The sequence below is a fragment of the Rhea pennata genome, chromosome 5, assembly GCF_028389875.1.
Source record: "Rhea pennata isolate bPtePen1 chromosome 5, bPtePen1.pri, whole genome shotgun sequence".
Classification (NCBI taxonomy): Eukaryota; Metazoa; Chordata; class Aves; order Rheiformes; family Rheidae; genus Rhea; species Rhea pennata.
This window is the reverse complement of record NC_084667.1, coordinates 41,334,279-41,360,215: the sequence shown is the minus strand read 5'-3', so window position 1 is coordinate 41,360,215 and position 25,937 is coordinate 41,334,279. Positions and strand designations below refer to the sequence as shown.

At 49.3% G+C, this 25,937-nt stretch overlaps 3 protein-coding genes across 4 annotated transcripts in view; 2 read left to right on the top strand and 1 right to left on the bottom strand.

The window, feature by feature from the left end:
- Positions 1-8,297, top strand: part of PHRF1 (PHD and ring finger domains 1) — a 32,822-nt gene extending 24,525 nt beyond the window's left edge. Inside the window, exons 13-18 of one of the 2 annotated variants that reach the window (XM_062577063.1) lie at positions 479-633; positions 1,503-4,292; positions 5,040-5,116; positions 5,736-5,996; positions 6,317-6,445; positions 7,360-8,297. In XM_062577063.1, the coding sequence (XP_062433047.1) occupies positions 479-633; positions 1,503-4,292; positions 5,040-5,116; positions 5,736-5,996; positions 6,317-6,445; positions 7,360-7,494 (3,547 nt within the window). In that variant the 3' untranslated portion in view covers positions 7,495-8,297. Of the gene's footprint in view, positions 1-478; positions 634-1,502; positions 4,293-5,039; positions 5,192-5,735; positions 5,997-6,316; positions 6,446-7,359 lie in introns of both variants that reach the window. The other variant, XM_062577062.1, reaches the window with a different exon arrangement.
- A 1,970-nt stretch (positions 8,298-10,267) lies between these two features.
- On the top strand, positions 10,268-19,989 carry LOC134141342 (malignant fibrous histiocytoma-amplified sequence 1-like). The gene is made up of 11 exons (XM_062577499.1): positions 10,268-10,286; positions 11,418-12,297; positions 12,936-13,227; positions 14,468-14,654; positions 15,880-16,070; positions 16,174-16,661; positions 17,462-17,619; positions 18,199-18,358; positions 18,883-18,953; positions 19,348-19,454; positions 19,873-19,989. The coding sequence occupies exons 1-11, from the start codon at positions 10,268-10,270 to the stop codon at positions 19,888-19,890; spliced, it is 2,571 nt and encodes an 856-aa protein (XP_062433483.1). The 3' UTR covers positions 19,891-19,989.
- Positions 19,990-20,331: 342 nt separating this feature from the next.
- On the bottom strand, positions 20,332-23,959 carry IRF7 (interferon regulatory factor 7). Its single transcript, XM_062576356.1, has 8 exons — positions 23,946-23,959; positions 23,681-23,843; positions 23,319-23,597; positions 22,770-23,226; positions 22,440-22,637; positions 21,800-22,177; positions 21,449-21,567; positions 20,332-21,312 (listed from the first exon to the last, which is right to left on the bottom strand). The coding sequence occupies exons 1-8, from the start codon at positions 23,957-23,959 to the stop codon at positions 21,166-21,168; spliced, it is 1,755 nt and encodes a 584-aa protein (XP_062432340.1). The 3' UTR covers positions 20,332-21,165.
- Between the last annotated feature and the right edge of the window lie 1,978 nt (positions 23,960-25,937).

Genomic DNA, 25,937 nt, shown 5'->3' with positions numbered 1-25,937 from the left:
AAACATTGGTTTAAGTTACATCAGTTTTTTTCTAAATAGCAGTGTAGGTCTGAGGAGTAGACTTGTGATCCTGATTGGGTGGGGAGAAGAGATAGCTGGGATGGAAGCATCTCTGAAGTGCTGAAAAGCAGCTTGTGCTTCCAAAATGAATCTTAAACGTGCTGAAAAGTTAGTATTGCTACGTAACACTATGAGCATTGCTCTTAAGGTGAAAAGCACTTGCTGACCAAAGATTTCTGGTATAATTATGTGCTTTCCTGTTCTATGATATTTCTGCAGGAAATAACTCAATACTTCTACTTATTGGAGGGAGGTGGGAGCTGAATGACTAGTGAAGCCAAAATTACGAGTGAACTTCCCTGTCTGATTTCTGTTTCTGCCCTTGATGGTTGATTTTTGGTTTCTTTTTAATGTAACGTGTGTGTATAGAACAAGTGCTGTAAGAGTAAAGGAAATGTAACCCCTCTGAAACATACAGAAGCAGTGTACCTGCCTTGAGTCCTGATCAAGAAACAGAAGCTGCACCCGTGCCTGACCTGCTGGGAAGTATCCTGTCTGGACAGAGCTTCCTCATGATGAGTAGTTCAGATGTGGTCATCAACAGAGATGGCTCACTGACAGCAAAGAAGACAGGTAAGGGTTTGGTACTTCTATTGTACCAAAACTACAGTTTGTATTACTCACATCTGCCGCTGTCCTACAGGCTGTGTAGTTTCAAACACAGATACTCTTACTTAGCATTTGGTTACGTTGGATAGGAGCACTAGATATCAGCAGTACTCCAAGTAGTAAGATTCTCTTGTGCTCTGAAACAGTGTTACTTGTTTCTGTTTTAATTGCAGAGCTGCTGTGTTTGGAGTATTTTGTTTTTAATAGGTGGCTTTCTGCCTTCAGAAGTACTGCACTGTACTTCTATCCTTTGCTTTAATAAATGGACAATTAGATAGATCAGAGCTATCTTAGTACCAATTCTTTATCATTTCTCCTGCATTGCTTCCTTGCCTGTGAACTGCACTTTGCTTTGAAGAGCAGTGATAAGGACCTTGGCAAGATGTTTCTTTTCAAAAGATATGGCTCTAGAATACACGTTAGCATCCTCAGCTGTGTCTTCCCTTGGAATGGTCTTATTTGGAAAGAATCCCTTCAAATTAAAACTTCAAGCACTGTGCTTAAAGTAGGCACCAATAGCATCCTCTGTCAGACTGTTAACAGTAGTTTTGATGTTTATTAACCCATAGTTGCTAGATCATGAATCTAGTGATATCTACAGAACAGGATAATTTGTTTCCTAAATATTGTTTACCTCAAAGAGCTAGTGGTCTGGCATTAAATTGGTTGAGTGTCTGGCCAAAATAATAACTATTGGACTGTTTTCTTACTGTGTAGAATGTCTGCAAGCCAAAGTGGAACCTTAAAAGTTATTAACTCTATTTCTTCTAATGTTAGGGGAAAAATGACTGAATATGTATTTAACAGCTTAATTGTTCTCTTGTATGGCATAGCTCCGCTTCCTAGAAAATCAACGAGTGATTCCGTAGTGGATGATGGTTCAGGACGTAATCTTCAACAAAGTGCAGTGCACTCAGGGACCACAGCAAGCAGCTCTGTTGCTGGACCTTCAGTTTCCTTGGGGGTAAATCCTCACACCAGACCCACATCATCAAGCTTGTTTTCATCACCTTCGCCCTCATTGAGCAAGACTGAACCTGCACCAAACCCTGCACAAACTACATCAGAAAAGGCAACTGTCAGATCAGAATATTCAGTGATGCCCAGATCTGCTCAGACTCGCAGTATGCCTAGTTTGAGCAGGCATGGCTCCAAGTCAAATGAAATGCCCAGATTTAATGGAAACTCTAAACAATTTGCACCCTCTGATGCATCTTCAAAGACCCCAAGCTGTAACCTGAATTCCGGTTCAAAAGCTGTAAATGTGAGGCAGCTGTTAAAACCACCTCTTAAGAGAATTGATGTCTCTGAGCTTCCCAGGATACCAAAGATTAAAAAGGAAACCAGCAGCAAGCACATGGAACCAGATCCCATAGGAAACCCAAGCTGTGACATCCCTAGCTCCTGTATAACCCAGCTAACTGGTAAAGAGGGCACTAATCAGCTGGGTAAGGGTAACAAGGTGGAAAGTCAGAAGTCAGATGCCAAGGAATCTCAGCAACAAATCCGTATGAGTGGGTTATCTTTTTCTACCAGTATAGGCACGTGTAGCAGTTCATCACTACTGAGCACTTCAAGAGGCAAAGGCCCAAGCTCTTTTGAGAGTTTTAAAATTAATATTCCTGGAAATGCAGGGCATTCCAGCAGACTGTCTAACCCAGGATTTTGTAACACCTTCCGCCCTGTTGATGACAAGGTGCAGCAGAAAGAAAGTTCTTCACCTCTTTTCCCTGTTAAGAAAAAACAGGTCAAAAGTGAAATATATGATCCCTTTGAGCCAACAGGGTCAGACTCAAGTTCAGCAAACAGCAGTCCTGAAAGGCTTGGCTCAGGGATCCCACTGACTAATATTACCAGGACTATTTCCATTGAAAATCCAAAAGTTCAAACATTTCAAACTGTCCGTCGTTTTACTCCCTACACAGTAGAAAATATATTTGGTTCTGGGGCTGAATCTGATGTACCATCTAGTAACTCAGCATCTCATGGTGATGTGACAGTAGAAAGCAGGATTGTAGAACAGATCTCTGATACAGAAGAACAAGATAATATGGGTAGGAAAGACTTTCTAAGCAGTGCTTGCACTTCATCTGCTGTTAAGCAAATTTCTGATGCAGAATGTTTAAAGGAGGAAAGCAGAGAGGGCCCTAATGTGTTCTTTAAAGCTGAAGAATTGATTAGACCTAATATTAATGTGAAACTAGAACCAACCAGTCCATCAAAGAGTGATGGGCAGCAAAGAGTCCAAAAAATAGAACAGAGAGAGAGGCAATCACGTTCCAGATCCTGTTCAGACTCCAGTTCCCAAAGCAAGAAAAAGACTAAAAGGAAAAAGGCACTTGTCAAAGAGTGTAAGAGATCCCGATCAGGATCTAGGGATAGACCACACTCAAGGGACCGAAGCTCCAGGTCCACCTCTTGGTCAAGTGGAGAAGAGCATAGCAAAACACACATGTCAAAAGTCAAGAGCAGAAAGTCTTCTACTGACTGTTCTAGTAGTCATGAGCGATCTAAAAAAAAGAAAATGAAGGATAAAACCAAAGATAAAAAGGCAAAAACTTCCTGGTCTAGGGAGAGGAGGAAATCTAGGTCACGTTCAGGGAGCCCTGGAAGTACTTCAGAGTTTTATGAAAATAGGAAAAAGAAAAGACCATCACAGTCAAGATCAAGATGGAGGGAACATTCCCGATCAAATAGTGTTGAGAGGACTAAGAGGCGGAAACATAGGAAGGACAAAAGCTATGAGAGGTATGACAAAGATAGTAACTTGAAGTCCAGAGAGAGAAAGAGATCAAGATCCAGGTCTCGGGAGAGGAGAAAATGGAGGTCTCAGTCTCGCTCTGCATCTCGGTCTCGGGAGCACAAAAGCACTAAGTCGAAGGAGAAGATGCCACGATCGAGATCGCGTTCCAAAGAAAGAAAACACAAATCAAAAGAGACTTTTCCTCCACTAGAGAAGGATCAAAAGTCTACAGCAGAAAATGTATCCAGATGTCTGGAGCAACCCCATTCCTTCAAACAAGAGCCTAAGGAGGAGGTAGCACTAGAACAGATTTCCATAACCATCCAACCAAACATCAAACTTGAGGAGGAAATACAAACTGAGATCCCAGTACAACTGAGAGAAGACCAAGAGAGAATAAAGGTGGAACAGATCTGTGAGGACATGACAAATGAAACTGCATTCCCTGTGCCAGAGAACACAGGCATTTCTGTTCCAGTTGGCAGCATGGATTCTTTTGCTGAAAAGGAATTGATGAATAACAGTGATTTGGCCACACTTGGTAGCTGTAGCAATACAAACCTTGAGATTACAGTTAAAATAGAAAACACAGCTGCGTGCCCATCTCTGATGGAACCACCTCTGAAGAAGGAAGTTACCGTCCAAGCTCTAACTGAGGCTGCACCAATTCAAAGTTCATCCAAAACTGAAATAACAGACTGTGTGAAAGATGTTAAAGATGAGTGCCTTGTGTCAAATGAAAAAGCCAGTAATTTCAATAAGCCCGAACTGGAGGTGGTATCTCAGGGTCCTATGTTGAAATCTAAAGCACCAGTGAAAAGAGTTACCTGGAATCTTCAGGAGGAAGAAGGCGGTGTGGTGTGTGCTGGAAAAGCTCCTAGTAAGTCTGTCTTAGTCTCTGGGAAAACAAATAGCAGGTGAAGCAGGCTGTGTGAGAATTGGAGTTTAGGTGCCTGACTAAAAACAGTTGTAGTGTAATGAGCTACTTTGTCATCTGAGCTGAGTCGACACTGGGTTTTTGTGGTCCTGAAAGCCTGTGTTTTGCACTTGTTGAAATCATGAGGTCAATCATGTTAATGGATTGGTAGAGGCAAGCTGAGAGCACATGCTGTCCCCTAGCCCAGCTCAGTTGGGAACTTGCTAAGTTGTAAAATACATCCTGGGACCAGGTCCCTGAACTAGCAGTCTACATTCCACACCTTCTGCAGTTAACTAGAATGTTTTTTTTTTTTTTTTTTTTTTTTTTTTTTTTTTAAGCTTCAAACTCTTAAGATTTTTTTTGAAAACTGAGCAGCTCTACACATCTCTGCAGTTCACCCTTGCAAGCTCTGCTGAACTGAGGCTACTGAAAAGGATTTGGCTGGGACCCTGTGCTTTGTGTGTTGACAAAGTTTGTTGTGTGGTTCTTGCTGGTTACTGTTGTGCAAATGCTCTAAGAAGCAATTGCAGGAGTGGATGAAAAGTCCTCCATTAACAGAAGCTGTAAAATACTAATATATTGTTAAACAAGAACCCCTTTGTAGCCAGCCCTGTTGATAGACTACTTGTTTTGTAACTGGCTTTGAGTTTTTGACCTACTAGGTTTGTCTTGTTTTTAAATACTTTCTCCTTTTCTTGGTGAACCTAGGGATGCCATTTTACAGACTTCAGAGAGCAAAAGAAGGGGCCTGGAAAGCTGAGGACTTGAACCAAACATTAAATCAGGTGCAGTTAAATGAGCCTCCTCCAACCAATTATATGATTCCTGAGCCTATGTTTCCTGATCTAGATTCCTCTCAGGTTGGTTCCTTTTCCAGCAGCCAAGTGTCGTGGAAGGCATCCCACCTCATCTGTGGCCTCGTTGTGCAACACCCTCCTCTCATGGCAGAGTTCTTCTGCGTACAGTACATTTCATATAGCCCACACACCTCAGCAACCCTCTACTCATTTAATCTTTCAGGTGGTCCTTACAGTTGAAGAAGCACATTTTCTTTTTGTTTTGCACTACATGTGCAGCTTCTGTTTCGAGCATTTCTTTGTTGAAACATTGTGCTGTTTGAGCAGCTGCAAACTATTCAATGATCAGGCTGCTTTTTTTAAAAAGAAAAAAAAAGCCTGCCAGCATTGGTTTGTGCCATCAGTCTTTGCACTGGTGGGTAACAGAGACAATGCTGAGTGGAGCAGGTGCTAGTTGCTGTTGCACAGAGACCTAGTTGAGGGATGGGTCTTCACTCTCCCTGGTCCAAACTAATAATTACTTGCCTGTTTCAGTGGATAAAAGTTGTTTTGAAAATCCTGATTTGATTCTTCTAAGTAAAAGCATTCACAAAATTCTGTTTCACAGGTGTACTGTCAAAATATACCTTTGACGCCACCTCTGCCCTCAAGCCTTCCCCCCTATGCACCTGTCAGCCAGCCCACGGTTCAGTTTATCATGCAGGGCAGTCTTCCAGCGCTTGGCTGTGTGGCAGGGCAGAGCTTGACTCCAGAGCCAGGCAGCCTGGCTACTGCATCCGAACCAGGAATTCAAGCTGCTTCCATAGGAAACACAGAAGAGAAGATGAAAGCACCCAAACCTCCACTGGATAAAACAAAAAATGAAGAAGTGAGTGAATGCTGTCAAGTAGCGAACATATAACTAGAATTAGACAAGCAAGCCGCGTTAAAGACAAGTCTTCTTTAACTGTAGACTGTTTAAAATGCAGAATAACTGTACACAAAGCAAGGGCTCTTCAGAGCACAAACTGGTTTGTTTCAGAACTGCAATTTTCAGTGAAGGAGATCAGTTTGAGGCTAACTCTTACTTGGCTTGTTGAAATTGTGAAATGAGTCTTAATTGTCACTGCAAGCTCATTTCTAATAGAACTAGATTTGGAAAGCATTCCCTGGATAACATAAGGTAATGACTTTCTCTTTGCTGTGTAGTACATGAAGAAGCTTCACATGCAGGAAAGGGCTGTGGAAGAGGTGAAACTTGCTATTAAACCCTTTTACCAGAAGAGGGAGATTACGAAGGAGGAATACAAGAGTATTCTGCGAAAAGCAGTGCAAAAGGTAAGGTGACAGTGAATTGAAGAGAAGAGCAAGAGCTGTAAAGACAGCTAAGTAAGTGGCACTACTTTGAATTGCACTTGTAAACTTCAGTGAAGACATGCTCTAAGTGAGTAGCTGATCTTTGGACTCGGGCTCTGCGGTCTTTCAGTGAAGCAAGAGCTGCTTTAAGCAGGGCTGAGTGTACCATTTATGAGAGCTGCTGGACTGTTCCTTTTAAAAGATCTTTTTTTTTCAGTTTTCAGTGGCTTAGAACACTGCTAAACTTAAGCTGCCTGTCCTGAAGCATCATGTGGCAAGTATCTTGGGAATGGTCAGATCTTTCTTCTTATGAACTCTGGCCAGAAGGCTCAAGCTATTTCTGATTAAGAGTTATAAAATGTGTGTGTTTAAAATCTGGTAACATTTTCTGTAATGTCCCTGTGCTTTGTAGGAGAGCCTTGAAGTTTAGCTGACATTGACGTTGGTCTCAAGTCTTAGTGCTAACCAGATTGTGGTTTAAAAAATACCTAATGAGCAGGTGAATGTGTGTGATCTTGTGAGAATGAGTAATGATTGTGTGGTCAAGGCAGTTAAATGATGCTTCAGAGAACTGTTATCACAGAGAGGAAAAAGTTGGTATGACTTTTAGTCAAATGCATTTAGATCAAGATCTCAGTTGTACATACTACAAATGAACAGAGAAGGTAGAGCTAGAGTTAGTGCAAGATTACTGTAAACCACACAAGGCAGACTGAGATTGAGGGGTGTCTTACCTGTGTTGAGTTTTCTGCTTTATGTATCCTGCTATGTGATTTTAATGCCTTTTCAGGAATCAGTTCTGCTAGTAAGCTTAGGATGTCCTGATGGTTTCTGTTACCTGCCTGAACTATCACAGTACCATTAACTGGCTGAATGCCTTTTCTAATCCCTTGTAGATCTGCCACAGCAAAAGTGGAGAAATCAACCCTATGAAGGTAGCCAATCTGGTAAAGGCATATGTGGAAAAATACAAACATATGAGGAAGCATAAGAAGTCTGATGGTGAAGATGCACGTGAAGTGGAAAACTGAAAATGAGCCAGTGCCAGCATAGCTTGGATTGAACTTACTCTGGCCAAGAACATGATTATTCCAGAGGGAATAATAGATCTGCAGTTGCATCTCATTGAAAACAAAGTGCAGAGAAACAAGATGCTAATAGGATTTGTCTGCTGAATCTACTTTTGAATTGTTTCCATATGGGAATGGACTTTTTTTTTTGATTACCTGCAGATGTAGAACTAAATCATCAAATGCCTCAGACCAGCAGAGTAACTCCAGGGCAAACAGATTAATGTTTGGGACTCCCAAATTGCTACAATTTTCAGGGTTGCTTTAGTCACAGTTTTGGGCTGTGCACCTGTCTCGCTAAAAGTTTGAAACTGGACACCACTTTTCATATACAGTATATCAAGAACTATATACTGTTTCCTTTGTGTTTATTTATCAAATATGGATTGTCTTTAGAACTCCTGATTTGATACTTGAAATATGGTATTTTTAGCCCACTCGATGGTGAGTGAAGCTTTAATTGCTCTGTCATTTGGGGATTGCAAAAGTGAGCTCACCTTTATAAATTGACTTTAGAAACACTGCTCAAGCTGTGGTGTTTATTTACATTTTGTTGGACATATCTTGTTACTAAAGAGTTTAATTTTGGGGTGGGAGATTATGTTGCACTTCTGTAAATAATGCACTGATGGCTGGTTTTGTGTCTGCCTTTCAGGAAAAACGAAACAAAGCAAACATGAATTTTCAGTACAAGCTTGAGGGATAAGATGAACTGATGTACAAAGCAGAAATGTGACAGAATTTATAAAGTTATTTTGAATGGTTTTAGTCCTACAGCAGGTGTCATTTGTTTGTCTTAGGGCTGCCTCTTCTATTAGCTATCCTGTCTGTACCTGCACACTTGACTCTTACAGGAGGAATACTATGTTACTAGAAGAGGATCGGAGTTGGATAAGTCCTCTGTAGGAGGCCTGATTTACATCTGAAGAAGCAATGGAGACTAGCATGTGTAATGACTTCATCTTGCTTTCTTTAAAAGCACTTTTTGTTCACATCACTGCAGAGCATTCAATCTTTTTTTTTTTTTTTTTTTTTTTTTGATGGACTTAAGTGGATTTAAGTGAAAAAAATAGTGACTGACAAATATATTCAGTGCCTGGCAAAAGCTATCATTCCCCATATTCCCATGTTTAGGAAGAGCAAAAACATTTAATAGGGAAGTTGAATAGATGAACAATAAACTTAGAAATTGCCTTTCCCAGAATGATGATTCTGGAATAATCTGCCACCTGAAATAAGAGAGAGTAGCCAGTTTTGAAAACAGAGCTTGACCAGATAATGGAAGGAATTATGCTGTTAGCCAGGAACAACATTTCAGTCTTTTTCACTCCTTTGAGTGAATCATTACTTTAAACTATTATTTGGTATTAGCTTTGACTTAGCAGTAAGAATGACAGCCTCTTGCAAGATAAACTAGAAATGCATGTACTGTAAGAACTGTTAAATCTCCTGCCCAGAGGAGGGAGGAAGCAGAAAAATGCATATTGTGCAAGTGCTTTCCCTGAAGTTACATGAGTATTATTTCCTCCTGTCTATTGTTAAGAATAAATCCATCACATAGGAAGCCAGCCCTTGGGTGAAGTAATGGGAAATGTTTCTAAAAATGCTGCTTTCTGCATGTTCCATGAAACAAGTTTTCTAGTATACTTTTCTACTGTTTTTTCATTGTATTTTTCTTCCCCCTCTGGGTGACCCTCTTGGATCAGGTGAAAGATTTTATTCATTCCATATAGGACTTCAGTAGTGTGGCTTCTGTTAGTGTCCCTTCCCTCCTCTACAACAACAGGAGCAACACCAAACAAAAGCTCCTTTGGCACAGGCACACATGGTGCTGTAAAAAGTTGACACTACAGGTACTCTGCTACTGTCTTATCAGATAAATATTTCTTTATAGAAATCTGATTTCCTGACAGAAATAAGCTCTCTGGGTTTTGGAAGGTAACTCTGAAAAAGGAGCGTCCTTCCCTTAACCTAGCATTTGCTAGGCTCACTGTCGCTATTGTGTGTGTAGGAAGGAAAGCTGGTGTAGAGCTAGGTGGGCTCCAAACCTGGACTGTAAAGGTGGGGACAACATGGGATGAAATGGGACAACCGAGCCAAGAGCAGTGCTTACCCCATCTACCAGCCTCATGGTACCAGCCCTGCTGGCTGTGGTTGGTTGTATATTTAGGACTCTTGTATGTAGAGCCTCACTAACCAGTTGGGAAGTTGAGCCAATGTTCTCACATTTCAAGAAATGACCCTTTCCTTTGGAGCTCTGTTGGTCCGTATGGTGTATCACATGCTGAGGCCAGGATCTGGGTTAGCTGCTGATTCCTGCATGAGAAATGATTCACAATCCTTGAGATTCACATGCTGGTAGGAAACCCTTACCTTGCCCACAACAGGGATTCAGAAATAAGTAAGTTACTCTGCACTTTAACTGTTCTTCTGCTAAACAAATCTAGGAAAAGAAAGTGCAAATACTGGAGGGTATCAGGAGGAACGGTTCCTTAGTCCTCTGCATTGCAGGCAGCTGGAAATAAGAGGCTGGGATTCCTCTGTCTCAGTACTTAAGCTGTGAGTTAGACTTTGGCCAGAGGTGCTTGGTTGGTTGGGGGACTGCCCTGAGGATGGATGGATGGAGAAAGAGAGGGTGGGGTTGCTGGCGCAGGCCTCGGGAGGCGGGAGCGAGATGGGGAAGTGAAAGGAAGAGCTGAGTGAACTGGAGGATCTGGTGCTGCACTGCAGAGCCATGGCCCAGCCCCAAGCCTGTGAGTAACTGCCCCCACCTCTTTCTGCTGCATGTGGGGCCCCAGTTCAGAGCCATGGTGGGAACCCTTTGGCTCCTCTTTCCAAAGGAGAGAGAGGAGAGCAGTGTTTTTAGCAGAGGGTAAAATCTCCTTCCCAAGAGGCTCATTGCCCATTTCAAGCTTACGTGGTGATGCTGAAAGCCGATGAGCGTTGCTCCTGAGCGTGGAGCCTTGCGCAAGGAGATACCACAATTGGTGTTGCTTGGCAAGGAAGTGAAACAAGAGGGGAAGGAAGGAGAGGGGAAGCAGGCTCAACTTGATTTTGGTTTAGTGTCCCCCTCCCCCCAATCTCTTCTTGCATGCAAATCTGTGGTCTAAACACCGTCCCTTTGGCACTGGTCTGGCTTCACTGGCCGTGTGCAATTCCATTGTCCTGCTTCACCCCTGTGTGGGACCCTAGTGTCCTCCTGATACACTTGCTGACCTCCTCAGGCTGGCAGCAACTCCTCGGAGACCTATAGCGTGCATCTAGAGGGTGAGGATATGAGAGAGGGAAGTGTCTGAACTCAACAACCCTGTCTCATGTGCTGCGGTCTCGACCCTGGGAGTGGGTGGCAGCATGAGGACTGGCTTGGCAAGTTACTCGGAACAGCTCTGCTCTGCCAGCCCTGTGCTGGAGTGAAAAACTGCTCTCTTCAAATGAGATGTGGCTGTTGCTGGAGTTCTCATACTATTTTAATGAGAAAAAAGCTGATAACATGTTTCCAGGGTTATTGGTCAAAATCTGATGGGCACAGTTTTCCCTGCTCCTAGTGTCCTCAGTCCCAGCCGAGATAGTGATGATTCTCTTGTTTTGCTTTTGTTTGCTCTTCTGAGAGAGTAAAGGAGCTGTTCAAAGACCAGATTGAGCCTCAAGCTGTGGCCGTGCTGTTCAAACAGCTCCTCTGTTTGGCCTCTGCTTTTCTCTCTGGCTGAGCTTTTTTCTCACTGGCCAAAATGATCTGAAAGTTGTGATGAGCTCAAGATCTCAAAAGAACTGGTGGTCTGCAATTGTAAGGGTGTAAGTCTCCCTCCCAGCAGGCGAGAAAGCAGGCTGATGGCCAAGGATGTCGTGCATGGTTCTTAACCACCTTTCCCGTCCAACATGTCCAGGTCAGGAGCAGGAGGAGGGTTTGCATGAAGTGACTCTCTCTACCCAGAGGCTGCGAGTGCTGCCTTTAGCAGTCCTGGGCAACCCCATGCTGGAGAGCCTTGACCTTGACAGGAACAAACTCAAACACATCACTGGCATTTCCAAGCTTTGCAACTTGAAGAAGTTGATACTATCCAAGAATGAGATTGTGGACTTTCCAGATGAAATCCAGAGCCTGGTCTATTTAGAGAAGCTTGAACTGAATCAGAACCAAATCCGAGTCATTCCAGAGGGGATTTTCTCCCATCTCTCCAGGCTCAAACACTTGCGGCTGAACAACAACCGCCTCTGTGCTCTCCCCAGGGACCTGGCAGCATGTCAAGGCAGCCTCCAGTATCTCAACCTGTCCAACAACTTGTTTCGAACCTTCCCCAAGCCTGTCCTGCAGTTGACAAAGTTGCAAGAGCTCCACGTGCAGAATAATGCCCTTCGCCAGCTCCCTAAGGAGCTGTTTCAGGGGCAGTCCCTGAAAATGCTCAAGGCCAATGGGAACCCGCTCAAGGAGCCACCCAGTGAAGTGTGCGCTGGTGGCATCCAGCAGATCCTGAACTACTTCACACAGCTGCAAGACTGTTCAGGGCAGGAGGACAAGAGGGTCAAGACCATGTTCTTGGGGGCTTCGCTTGCAGGCAAATCCACCATTTGCAGAAGCCTAAAACAGGGGCAAACCAAACTGGTGCCTGAGGAAGAGCGAACGGTTGGGATCGAGATCAGCGAGTTCCAGATCGAGGACTTCACTTTTCTCTTCTGGGACTTTGCAGGCCAGCTGGAGTACTACATGACTCACCATGTGTTCATCACCCCGCAGGCGCTTGTCATCCTTGTCATCAATCTTCACATGTAAGTACTGTGCAGGTTTGAATTCATAACAGGTGGGAGAAGAAAAACAAGTCTGGGTTAGAGATACTTCCCTCTGCTCTGATTCAACGCCCTTTACATGAGACCTTGATGTCTGTTCTTTTCTCCACTGCAGTGACTAACTCCCTCTCTTCCACTTCTTGGAGATCACACTTCTTATTAAACCACTAGATCTATCATCACCTTGCCTAAGCCCTCTGTTTTGAGAGGCTGGGGAAATATTGACTCATTATTTGAGAATTTACTGCAATCTAAACAGTCCCCACCTCCACTTTCTGTGTTGAAAATACCTCTGTAAGCCCTCACTTTTCTCCCAGTGATCCCTGAAAGCAGAGGGAATGTCAGGCTTGAGCTTTTTGATACAGAGGGATGCTCTCATCCACAGTGGAGGGGCTCTGCTACAGCACCCAGCTTTAGGCAGCTTAGCTTAAGGAGAGGAAGCTGGGAGCCTGGGCTTGGATACGGCCCATGGCAACATTTAGGAAATCCAGACTCTTCTGTAGTCCATTCCTGGGACAGCATAAGGCACTTCATTAGGCCTGTGCTGATGGGAGCTAGCTGAAGACTCAGAGGGGTGGCTATGAATTTGGTGGGATTTTTTTTTCCTGATCCCTCCCCAGGTACCAAGCTAATGACGATACCTTCAAGGACCTTGTGGGTTTCTGGATCAACAACCTGTCCATGAGAGTGCCGAACTCGGTGGTGCTTCCTGTGGGGACCCACACTGATTGTTGCCAGGAGGTGGAAGTGGAGGAGAAGAGGTGTGACATCATGTTGAAGATTGCAGCCATGCTGGAGGAGAGGAAGAGAAACCTCTCCCACTGCATCGACAACCTGGAATGCAGCGAGGAGTCTGAACTTTACGTGGACCAGTGGGAGAGGCTGAAGGAGATGGAGAATTGCATGTTAACGGTAGGGCTGAGGTTATCATAGATTTGCTGCAGCTGTAAGGGGGCTGAGCAAGCTCTCAGGGTTTGAGTTTGTCTTCTAAGGTGGGTTTAGTTGGGTGGTTGAAACCATGATGGTTCCTCACTGTCTGCTTTCATGTCTAGCAGCAGCTGCTGTCCTTGCTGCTGTGACAGCAGAACAGTGCCTGTTCCTAGGCTGTTGCGGTTCACAGCCTGGTGTGTTAATGGCAATAGTCATCTGTTGCTAATGTGTCAGGCTGTTGCCTGTAGCAGCTCATGCGGCTGCACTGGAAGTGGTAACAACCCTCAGGTGGGCACACAAACAGCAAGTCATGGTGGTTCCCATCACTTCTTGGTGACAGACTATTTCTGGTTGTGGCTAGTAGCAAGTGCCTAGGGAAAGGTATGTTCTATTTGATTTTTTTTTGGGGGGGGGGAGTGTTATGTTTGGTTTTATTTTCTTTCACAAATCTGCAGTGTTCCATTTTTTTTGTTTTCTGAGGCATTTAGCATCTTGAATTCCTGTGTCAGGGAATTATGCAGATTAACTGCTGATTGAGTGAAGACCTATCTCCTTTGGTCCTTCAAAGGAGAGAAATACTAACAAGAATATTTCTCTTGCAAGCCACAAAGTGCAGGTAGCTGCCTTTCTCTGGACTGTGCTAGAGAGTTAAAGACAGAGATGTGAGTAGGTGCCCTTTGCATGACGGGGATGCAGCGTCCAACTGGATGTGTCTCTGTGAGTGGCCTCCCCATCCCTTCTTCTTGCTAGTCATTTATTGTGGAATCACAGAGCAGCTCTAGGGGGATGGGACTTTAGGAGATATCTGGGCCAACCTCCGCCTCCAAGGTGGGTCAGTGGTGAATTCAGACCAGGAAACTCAAGAGCTTTGCCTGCTCAGGTCTCAAAAATGTCCAAGGATGCAGACACAGCCTCTGGGCAGCCTATTCCACTGTGTGGCTTACCTCACAGGGAAAATGGTTTCCTTAGGTTGAGTTAGATATCTGCTATCTTATGTATGATCTTTGCCTCTCCTCATCCTGCCATGTGCTTCTGTAAGGAGCTTTGCTCTTTCTCCTCAGTAACCTCTTAAGTACCAGGAGGCTGCTCTTAGTCCCCTTCTTCACCCTGCTGATTAAAAAACAAAAAACCTCCTTACCTCAACTTCTCCTCCAGCACCCTGACCATCATGGAGGCCTCTGCTGGACTCGCTTTTGGTAGGAACGTGTTTTCTGTATTCCAGATTTTAAACTTAGTTCCTGTCAACTGCACTGACCACCGTGATATCAAAAAGCTCAAAGCCGTTATTCTGGAGCATGTGAAAAATGAGGAGCTCTTTCCTGAGGCTGTCCGAGTGCTGCCCCCCATCTATAGGCAAGTGGAAGCTGCGATTGTGGATGTTGCGCAGAGCGAGGAGATGGCAGATCATGGTGAGAAGGCAGTGCCTTCCTCATCCCCTACACTTTCCTGCAGGGGTCTTGCTGTCCTGCTGGTGAGAGAGGCTATCTCTATTTTCTGTACCTGCTGGCTCCTGTTGCCTGGAGGGGGAGTAACTGTTGAAGGACTTGCAGTGTTATTGCTGGAGTAGTCCCGTTATCTGGCTCCAGTTGCACTATTTGCGTCCTATGTTGCGAGCAAAATCTGCCTGGAGCCTGCTGGGAAAGGCTGACCTCAGGATTGGTTCAGCGCTCCTAGGCAGGGTGATACCTGGGGTTGCGCCACTGAGGTTTCTTTGGTTTTCTTGGGTTCAGAGCACCCAAAAGACCCACATGTCCCGTGGCCTGAGTGGTGTTATTGAGCATCTGCTACAAAGGCAGATGTCTGGGGAAAAGTATGGAGAAAGAACAAGTATTTGTTCACCTGAAGCCTCTGCCAGCTCCTGAAAATCTGTGGCTTGGTGTGCCCTGAGCTAGCAGATGCACACAGTTGTCCATACGTTTCTTGTCATTAGCTCTTGTTCTTTCTCCCCTTGACCTTGTATAAATGTTTAAAATCCATAATGTCCTGCAGCATAATGTCCACAGCTTTAGTGAGTGTTGCGAGAAGCAATGCTTCTGTTTAGTTTCCAAACCTGTGTCCTGCTAACCTTATTTAATGCCCCCTTACAGGCTCTGGCTGGCTCCTCTGTCTCTCCTGTGACTAAACAGGCAGCCTTGCCTCTTCGCTTACGTATCTAAAACAGGTGATAGGAACACCACCAAAATTTGGTGTTCTCTCTGGCTCCCTTGGCTGCTGCAGGATCAGAGGGAGCAAAGCGAGCTCTTTTCTTCTGGGGGAGAAGCCTAAGTGTTTAATTCGAGATATAGCTGCCTGTCCCCGTATGTTCTCTGCATGACTAATGACAATCTGACGCATAACTTGCAGTTGAAGGTCTTCTAGCTAGAAACAAGCCTACACTTAGAAACACTGAAAAAAAGCATTATCCTCGTTTTTCAGAAGCTCTGCTGAGGTTCTAGCAAGCTGTCAGCTGCTTTGCTACAGTGGGATAGCAGAGAGTGGGCAAAGCAGTTTGGGGTACAAACATCATTCTGCTACCATCGAGCTGGCATGGTCTATTTGACATTTGGCATTGCTCGTGTTCGTTGGCTCTGTAAAGTGTCAGCCTTTGACTACTGGCTTATGAGATGTGATTTTAGTTCCTGTGTCTCCCTCCAGGCATGATGGACCTCCAGTACCTCCTCAGCAAACTGTCATATCGAGAGCATCTGGCCAATCTAGGCAGAGAACTTCTCCAGGATATCTTGCGGTACCTCCACCGCATTGGGCTTATCATATGGTATGAGGAAATCAAGCATCTGGAAAACACTGTCTTTCTCCAGCCTACCTTCCTTATAACTATGTTCAAGGTGAGCATGGGTCTTCTCTGTGTGGCCTAAGTCATAGACAGTGCCTGCAGTTTTCCTGTGCTCCTCTCATTACAGCCTCTTCTCTCCCTTTCTTTCCACCCAGCTCCTTGTAAGGTACCGCCTAGTCCAGCAGCTTGAGAGCATCTCTGTGGATGTGCTGATAGGGGAACACTCTACCATCAGGGACAGGTCCAACTGGGTGTGGACCTTCAAGTCGAAGGCGATGCTGTGCCGCCGGGCAGTGCGTGCTTTGGTCAAGTACCAGCTCTATTCAGAAGGGCTGCAGAACATCTTTGAGGAAATAATGGGATGTGAGCCCCATGGAAGGAGAGGGAAACTCTTTAGCCTCCTAGAGCACTTTGAGATCTGCCTGGAAGTGAAGAAAGCTGAAGCTCTCAACCCAGAGGCCTGTGAGTTTGTGCCTGGAAAGTCATGGGAGACAACACGAGGCCGTGGGGAGTCCTGGTACTTGTTCCCAACCTACCTGAACCAGACTGAAGAGGTTTCTGAGGTGTGGGGTGGAGATCACCCTGAGGACCTCCACATCCGGGCCTATTTCTCACCTGAAATACCTGAGGGCTTCTTTCAGAGGTTAGCAATAGTTTCTAGCTTGTGCTGAGGTTGTGCACTGTTCACCAACTGGTCTGTTTGGGGATTGCTTGACAAAGAGCTGCTGTGATTGTCAGCAAGCCCTCAGCTGTTGAGAGAATGTATCGTTCAGGCACTAGGCTGAGACTCAAGAGACCAGAGGTGGCTTTTCAGCTCTGCCATGATCTTGTGGAGCCCTGGACAAATCCTTTCAATATTCACTGTCTATGCATGAACAAAGATAATGCTCTTTTGTTTTGCCTTTCATCTGAGGTGGGAATTTTGGCAGGGATTTGACCACAGGGTTAGCCTATGGCAGTTGGGAGAGGTCCCTCAGGCCCACCACAGCAGAGAATTGGGGATGGTCAAGTTTCTACTGACACTGTTACTAGTTCCATTTCTGGAAAGTCTCCCGCCTCTGTGGGGTTCTTCTCTTGGTTTGTGTTCAGAATTCATCTGATGGCCAAATCTGGAAGTAACTCTTGGCTTAACAAAGAGGCTTTTGACTGTTGTCTTTTGGAGAGGATGGAAATAAGTGTTGGGAGTAACATGGCCTGACTCCTACTCTAGCACTAGCCTGAGGAAACTAGAGGATTTGCTATAACAGCTAATTATGGCCTTGATATTTATTCTTAGCTCATGCTGCTTGAGCAGCCAGGAGGAGAGATTCCTCCTTCAGCTTCTACATTTCTTTCATCTGAAATTGGTTTCATATTTTGAATTCCACCCAGTGCCACGCTTACTGTTAGAGATAATAGGGGAAGGGAGGAGGGTGGTTAAATCTGTGGCCAATCTCCTTGCAGGTTCCTGGTGAAAGCTTGCTCCTTCTATTCCACACACTGGGTGGCCAAGGCGACCTGCCTGCTCATATGCAATGGCAAACCCTTGCTGATAAAAGAAAACAACCAGAGGGCCTACAGCTACCTAGAGCTCCGGTGCAGAAAGCCAGCAGAAAGGAGGGGTAAGAATTCTTGTCCTCGTGTTGCACCCTAGCTGCCTTCTGTGATTGCTGCAGTTGCTTTGTGTCTCCCAGCCACGTGTCCCTCCTTAGCCCACCCCAGCTCCACTCCTCTGGATAGTTTTGCAGAAGCCTCTGCAGTGTGCCCTAGTCTGACCAGAGTCCTCTGAAGCATCAGCAGTTCAGTTGAACCCTTCCCTTTCTCCCTATAACTTGTTCATGGTTCTGTTCTCGAGGTATCAAATGAAAGTAGAAGGATAAATATTTATTTTTCATGAAGAAATAGGTCAGCCTCTCTCTGGTCCCTAAGGGTCCTGGAAGAGTGTGCTCTTTGTCCGTATCTCCAACTCTACGTAACAGGCAAAAGCACCGTATGAGTGGAGGATCTCTTTCAGTTCAAATTTTCAGTTGCACTGGGCCTTGATTAGCATGAAAAATCTAGTTGCTACAACTGCTCTTTGCACGGTCTGATGCAGGCAGTCTGCAAGTGACTCTTGCATCAGCCTTTGTCTGCTGCTAGGCTGCTTCCCAGGCAGCTGGCGTGGGCATGAGTTACCACAACTTTCTCCTCCTGTCTGACAGAATTCCGGTTTGCCTGGGACTTCCTCATAGCCATCGTGTTCATCAGCCAGAAGCTTTCAGAGGAGTGGCCAGGGCTGCATGTCTGCGTGAAGACACCTTGCCGAACTGTAGGGTGTCCTGCGGAGCTTCTGTGGCCGGACATGGATGGCAAAAACATCGTGTATGTACGTCCTGTGGCCCTCAGAGCAGAGGACTGGCACCCAGTGATTGTTATTGCAATGCTGGTGGGGCTGATGGGCTTTTAAAAGCCGTATGAGAATAGATGCAATACTTACCAGGCCCCGTGTTGTCCATCTGAAGGTAGCAGTCTGTGTGCCTTATGGTGAGCTTATATATAGCTCACCATATTTAATTGTATGGGACACCTGAGCAAAGAAAAAAAAGGTGAAAAAGGTTGAAACTTAGGTACTTAGGCATAAACATGTAATGTCCTCACTGACCCTGTGCCTGAACAGGGACCGGGCAGTGCCTGATCTCCCTGATTTCCCATAGGAAGCTGAGAGCACTTCCCTGTCTTGGGCGCAGGGATGTGGGAAACTCAGCAGCCCTCCTGCCGGCTGAACGTGGTATCTTAGTTCAGTATGGAAAGATGGAGCCTTTTCAGTAATTTGGGCATCATCTTCTAAGGCAAATGTTGAGGGCAGCTCCTGCTCATTCTTCTTCTGTGGGCTCTCTCCTTCAAAGGACGAAGGAAGAAGTTAAAACTTGTGGAACGTGCGGTCATCGGTTTCGAGCAGAACTGCTCTTACCCAGAGGTGAGACCGGTGTTTGTGGGTTTGGGCTGTAACAGAGCTAGGGTGGCGGACGAAAATTCACTCCTGCGTCCTGTGTGTGGGAAGGGCAGATCCACAAAGGGGCTAAACCAAATGAGGGGGAAGGGAGATTGAGGGGGCACGGAGAGGGATGGGCACATCTTATCTCTGACTCTAAGGAGAGTCTGGGGCGGGAAGCTGGTGCCTGGTCCTCTGTTTTAAGCAATTACTCCAACTTTTTCCAGAGTAGTTTTTCTTTCTCTGGGATCAAAATGGCTCGTTTTTGCTGGCCTGTTACCAATGAGCTTTCCTGGCCTTTTGCAGGAGAAAATAATTGCGGGATTTAGTGGACCAAGGTTGCTTAACAGCTGATATTCCTCCCTTTCTCCTGGCACAGTGCCCGAGCAGCCGGAGGCTCTCCCAGTGCAGCCCCCCGTTCGCTATTATGTCACCAGCTATGGGACCACGACCTTCGGGCCCAGCAACGTCCACGTGAGCCGCCAGGTAGGGCGGTTGCGGCTTGGCTCTTGCACTTTTGTGGGTGGCAGCGCATCCCCGGGACGCCGCCTCTGCCTCCTCCCGTGCACGTGCTGGGACTGTGAGGTGGTGCTTTGTCTGGGAGGGTCTGCTGTCCGCCCCGTTGCCTGTGGCCCAGCGCTGCCGCCTTCGCCCATCGGCTCCACGCTGATGGCTGGGCTTGTGGCGTGCGTCATCTTTCTGCTTCCTCCCAAAATGAGGAGGTGCAGTCGCTTCCAGCCCCCGGGATGCGTTGGCTCAGCCATCTGCAGACCGGTTCTAGTTATGGTCCCTGGTTTGGACCGGGCTCTAGGAGAAACAGACCTCTGCAATGCTTCACAGTGATTAGTTAGCCCTAAGCTCTCTGGTGCACCTTATAGCATAGTTATCATCTTGTTTTTTTCAGAATATCTCAAATGAGTAACTGGGCCAACAAGGAGGCACTTGTGGAAGAACTTTTTTTTAGCCAAAACCAAGCTGTCTTCAATGTCCTTTGCCTCCTGATTTACAAGTCCTATTTGCAATAAATACCTCATTAATGCATGGAAAGTTGCTTTATTTACTCAGATGTCAGGGGAAGGAAGGGGGGGAATGTGCTTATTATTGTTTTGGCACCAGCAAGAGCAGGAGTAGAGTGCTCCTCTCCGAGCACTAGCCTTGCTCTGTCCTGCCCCAGTGTTCCCAGTGTTTTCAGAGGGGTTTGAGGTCTCAGAGGGTGGGATCTTGACCTGCTGGGGGGTGGGGGGAAGGGCAGGTGCCCAGGCAAGGGGGGGTATGTGCTCATCCTCACAAAGAAAAAACTCAGGCTGCTTTAGAGAGGCTCAAGGTGAATGCCAGGAAGACATATGTAACAGTAGACAGGATGTGTTTATATATATGATTTTATTTATTTATTTATTTAAATGCATGACACTTAAGAAAATAACTCTGTGAATGACTATATTCTATGCAAAAATGCATATCAAAAGTTGACAGTCTGCCACAGGCTGACTTCACCGAGGCCAGGACTTTGCCTGCTTGTCGTAGCCTGATGGGACACTGTCAGTCCCCAGCCTGAGGAAGACGTGCTTCTGCCGCACCAGTCCCCATCCCTCTCCCCAGCATGGGTCTCCTTCCTCCCCGTACCCGCCGATGGTCGAAGGACTGGCAAGAACCGTGCGTGACTGCTCGCCCTTGGAAAAAGGATAGGTCACTTCTGGGACCAGCTGCTGACGTGAGCGGATTTGAACGGCCCCTGGCCCACATGGGCTCCTCCTCTCGGCGTTCATCCCGCCTTGGCAGCCGCTGCCAGAAGCACGCATCTGGGAGCCAAGCGGCGATTTGGCAGCAGCTTGTTCCCCCCACCTATTGCTGTGCAATGGTAAAATGGGTCCGTCTTCGCCTGTCACGTCACTGTGAGCATGGCGAGCAGCCACGGGTGAGTCCAGTGCGGGCTGGAGCTTCGCCACAGGTGGGAGCTGGTCCCAGGGGTCTGGCCCTGCCTTGCTGGTGGCGAGAGCGGCCCCGGGTGTAGTGCAGATGGGTGCAGGCGATTCGGGGCTCTGTGAGCCAGCGTGGGTCTCGCCATGATGCTCCTGCGGACAGAAAGCTAGGGAACCGCCTGCATGGAGGGCGAGCGCCAAGTGGAGCCTGTGATTTGCCCCCCGTTCTCCAGAAGTACCGAAGTCGGTGCCTAGCCCACGGGGGCTCCTGCTGGCACTCAGTCCAGCTGCATGTTGTACTGCTCGATGAGCTCAAAGAGGCTGAAGGAGTCAGAGAGCTGCAGGCTCAGGCTGCCGCTGCTGAGGGAGGAGGCACCCTCCTGCAGCACCTGCTCGTACCAGTACTCGCAGAACTTGGGCACCAGCTGCAAAAGCAAAAGACGCAGTGTTTCGGGCAGCCGCCACATGCCCTGGCATGCCGATGGCTCCCTCCAAGGGTGTGTGAGCCGTGCTGAGCGGAGGGGCTCGGCAGCTTATTTACAAGGGGAGGGGTTTCCTCACCTTCACCAGGATGAGCATGGACTCCTTGGGCTTGGCCTTGGAGAAGCACTGCCCGAAGCAGAGGAAGATGGTGAAGTCAGGTGAGTGCTCCCGGCGGTAGTCTCGGAAATCCCTTAGCTCTGCGAGAGGAGTTTTTAGCGAGCAAGGCTGGGAGACAGGAGTGTTGAGGGGACAGAGGGACTGCGAGGTTTTGGATGGAGCAAGTTCTCGAGTTTGCTCTATCCAGTGGAAGGGACTTGGATTCAGAACTGCGGCCCAGCCTCCCCTTTCCCACCATTTCATCCTCCCTTGGAGGGTAGCGGCCACATCTAGGTGGCCACCATGACCCACCAGGACTTTGGTGCTGCATACCCGTGCAGAACTCCTTGAAGTCAAAGATTTCAGTCTCTTGATTGCGGCAGAGCAGTTTGGGTGAGAGGTTGCTGACATCCAGCTGCCTGGACAGGGCCCAGAAGACCTTGCACTTCTTCAGGCGCTGGGCATAGATCTTGTTGTCACGCTGCTCCAGCAGAAGCCCTGTGTTCTGTAGCAGCTCCTCGGTGAAGTGGCGTTGCTTCTGGTCAGCCAGGCTGGCTGGGCTGGGGAACTGCACCAGCCACGTGAGGTCCAGGGGGACAGCGGGGTCGGTGGTCTGGTATGCCAGCAGGCACCGGCTGCTGCCCACCTCCTCGTGGTGGAAGAGCTTCCCCCGGTAGAAGATGCTGACGTCCAGGTTGGGAGGGATGCTGCCTGCGGGTGGCAGTGAAGAAGGCTTTGCCAATGCTTTGCCCCCAGCAGAAACGGCTCCAGCCCTGCTTCCATGGGTCTTGCTCACTGCCTGTCTGCTTGGCCAGCACGATGCCCCCTGAGCTAGGGTCCCACCACCGTTGCAGTGAACCTAGTACCCCAGTGAGAAGCAGGCAAGCACAGGGGGCCGCCTGGAGTACAGAAGGGCCCCCAAACCCTTTTAAACCTCAAAAGCAGCTTTGGGGGAGGGAGGGGGAGCACTGACCTGCGTTCCCCTGCAGCAGCGCAGTCTCCGGAGCTGCTGAGCGGGGGGTGGCTGGCAGCATCAGCTCTGCATCCTGGGGCGCCGCCGCTGCCTCCCGGGGGCTCTTGGCATAGAGCAGCACGTCGCTGGGTGCCAGCTCGGCGAGGACAGTGTCGGGGCCTGGGGGCCTCACCGGCGGCGGCGGCAGCAACATGTGCCCTGCAGCCGCGCAGGAGCGGTGTTGGAGCAGAACTGGGTCTGGCTCCGGAGCCAGACGCTGCCCAGAGAGGGGCAGCGCAGGCACCCCCGGCTGAACAGCACCAAGCACAGATGTCCTCGCACCGAGCTCACCCGCGACACTTTGCACCTGCAGGAGCCCGGCGGCGTCTGCGGGCGCTGGGGTCGCCCAGCGGTGAAGGGCCGGGAGGACGGTCCCCTCGGTGGGGCCGAGGCTGAGCGCCTGCTCCCCGCAGGGGCCGTCTCCTGCGGGGAGAGCGGCGGTGGGAGGTGAGGGGGGCCGGGGCGCGGGGCCGCTCGTCCCCGGGGCGCCGCTGGCGCCGCGTGGCAGCTTACCTGGTGCCGTGGCCCAGGCCAGCGGCTGGTGGCCGAGGTCGCACTGCTGCATCACCCACTGCAGCGTGTCGAGGGGGGCGGCGTGCTCCGCGCCTGCCCGCTCCGCTTTCACGCTCATCCCCGCTGCGTGGGGACAGGGACCGAAGCGCCCCGTCCCCCCTGCTGCCCCGTCCCCGCAGCCACCCGGGGCGACGTTTTCCAGCGACAGGTCTTGGAGGTCGAGCTCCAGCTGCGTCTGCCAAGGGACATGCCGGACGGGGCTCAGGGCGCCGGGAAGCGAGGCGGGGAGGGAGCGGGCGCCCGCGCGCTGCCCCCCGGCCCCGGTACCTGGCTCTGCCAGCGCCGTGGGGCGGCCCCGGGCGCGGGGACGTCCGCGAGGAGGAGCGGCGGCGGGGAGCAGCGGGCGCCCGGGCCCGGCCGGCGGGTCTCGGCCTGCTGCGCCTCGCCGGCGATGCCGTAGACCTTGTGGGGGTCCTCGCCGCTCTTGGAGCAGTCCTCCAGCAGCACGAACATGCGGGTGCTCCGCAGGGCGCAGCGGAAGTTGGTTTTCCAGCGGGCCGGGTCCTCCCGCTCCACCTGGTAGCGGCCGCTGGCTTTGGCCCAGTCCTGGGGGGGCGGCGGGGCCGCAGTTACGGGGCAGCCGGGGGGCCCGGCGGCGGCACCGGCCGGCGGCGGGGGACGGCCCCTACCTTGAAGATCTGCAGGTCGCTGCTGGAGACGTCCTTCCGGGCGTTGTGCTTCCAGGGCACGCGGAAAGCGGTGCGGGCGCCGTCGAGCCAGCGCAGGCCCCGGTACGCGCCGCTGCTCACCGCCTGCAGCAGCCAGGGCCCGAAGCGCAGCGGCTGCGCCCCCCTGCGCGGGCAGCCCCGTCAGCCCCGCGCCCTCGGCCCGCCGAGCCTTCCTCCGCGCCGCCCTCCTCCTCCCTCCCGGTGCCCCCCGCCGCCGCCACCTTACCCCTCGCTCGCCATCGCCGGGGTCCCCGCGGGTCCCGGCCGCGTGGGCTGCGCCGCGCGCTTTGCCGGGGCGCCGGGCCGCGGCGGCTCCTTATAGCGGGCTCCGGAGGCGGCTCCGCGCATCCCGGCTCGGCCTCCGCCGCTCCGGCAGCGCCTTTCCTGGAAACCACGTGCGCTTCCTGAAAGCGAAAGGGCCGAGTCTGCCTCGGCCGCGGCGCCGGGCGTCCGGCTCGGGGGCGATACATCCTGCCCGCCGGCAGCGCCAGCGCGGCCGCGCGCGGGATGCAGCGGGCGAGGGGCCCGCGAGGGCCCGCGGCGCCCCGGGGAGCCCGCCCCGGCTCGCTTGGCACCGCTCCGCGCGTAGGAGGGCAGCAGCCTGCGCTGCAAAAACTAATAACGAGGGTTTTAAAAAAATAAAAAGGAAGAAGGAAAGGCAGGAAGCCCCGTTGTAAAAGCCGAAAGCAGTGCAGAGCCTCGCTGCCCGCCCGGGGCTTTCCTGGGCCAGAGCGAGGGACACGGGGCTTTCTGTTTTAGCTGTATAAATAAGCACACACACACACATATATATATATATATATATATATATATATATGTATATATTTTTAACCTTTCCTCCTTCTTTCTATGCCTTTTAGTTTCTATGCAGGCTGGCCAGGCACGGCCACGAGGCGCGAGGCGAGCTGCCCGGGGTGCGAGTAGATCCCCGGGCCCGGGAAAGAGGAAGCGGCGCCAGCGCCGCGGGGGGCTGCAGCTGCTTTCCGGGAACGCGCTCTCGCTTCTCCGGGGCCGCGGCGGGAGGAAAACGCCGCCGCGCTGCCCAAAACGTAACGCTTCCCCAAAGCGAGCGGCAGGCACGCGAGGCTGCAGCCGTGAAGGAGAGGGGCTCGCGCGCCCCCTCGCCTCTCCTGGAGCAGTTCAGAGCTTTTGTTAGGGGGATGTTCAAACAAACAAACAAAAAAAACCCCAATCCCCCCAAAAATATAGAAATTTGCAGAATTTTGCAAATGGGCAAATTCCTTGCTTTTGGACTGGGGGGGGACATTCGTAATCAGGGCACTACGCTTGCGGCTCTCGGCCTCTTTTCCCCTTTTTGCGTCTCACTTTCCGGGAAATTTCCCCCCCTTGCTCCCTGGGAAGTCCTGCCCGTGCCTAGGGAGGCACTTTGGAGAAGCTCCTCCGTGGCTTTCCGGGAGATTTCCCTCGCCATACAAGGAAGGTTTGCTGCTTCTCTTGCTGCAGCTTTGCTCGCCTGCTTGCCGGGAAATTTTTCCCTTCCCATTCACCAGGGTTTAAGCCCAAACTGGCAGCGGGGAGACTAAATGGATCCAGAAACCAAAATGCTTTATATGCTGCTGTCTGCATGATTTTGCAACTTTCTGGGCCTCCCCATCTCCTGAGAGCCTCCGTGGCTGGGCAGAGCAGCCACGCGGCTCCGCATCGCGCTCCTGTGGGGTTTTAGGACCCCTTCCCCTTTGCTGTCCAGGATTTTCCCCTATTGCTTTCTAGGAAATTCCCCCATTGCCTTCCAGGACATGTCCCCACCTTGCTCTCTAGGAAGTGTCTCCCTTGCTTTTTAGCAATTCTACCTATCACTTTTTTTTTTATTTTAGGAATTACCCACTTTCAGCAAATCCCCCCCCCCCGCCCCGGCCCCAAACAGCTTTCCACTTTTGCCGTTGCTGTCCAGGATACTTTTCCTTGCTTTCTAGGCATTTTTCTCCTTTGCATTCCAGGAATCCCCCCCCCCCAATTGCTTTCTGGGAAGCAGCCCCTATTACTTTCTATGACCACCTCCATTGCTTTTTAGGAAATTCCTCCATTGATTTCCAGGAAATTTCCCTTTCAATCCCTAGGAAATAAGTTTTTTTTTTGATTCTTTATCTAGGAAATGCCTGTTTTCTATCTAGGAATTTTCCCCATTTGCACTTCAGCACTTCCTTCAGAGTTTTCTAAGAAATTTTATTGTTACTTTCCTGGGAAGTTTTTACCCTGC

What these genes read in the sequence shown, in the direction of transcription:
- IRF7 (XM_062576356.1), bottom strand. An exon ending in CACGGCGCTGGCAGAGCCAG is followed by an intron (nt 23,227 to 23,318) that starts GTACCGGGGCCG and finishes GTCCCTTGGCAG; the next exon opens with ACGCAGCTGGAGCTCGACCT. An exon ending in GCAGGTGCAAAGTGTCGCGG is followed by an intron (nt 22,638 to 22,769) that starts GTGAGCTCGGTG and finishes GCGCGGCTGCAG; the next exon opens with GGCACATGTTGCTGCCGCCG.
- LOC134141342 (XM_062577499.1), top strand. An exon ending in CGAGGAGATGGCAGATCATG is followed by an intron (nt 14,655 to 15,879) that starts GTGAGAAGGCAG and finishes GTCTCCCTCCAG; the next exon opens with GCATGATGGACCTCCAGTAC. An exon ending in CCTGAGGGCTTCTTTCAGAG is followed by an intron (nt 16,662 to 17,461) that starts GTTAGCAATAGT and finishes ATCTCCTTGCAG; the next exon opens with GTTCCTGGTGAAAGCTTGCT.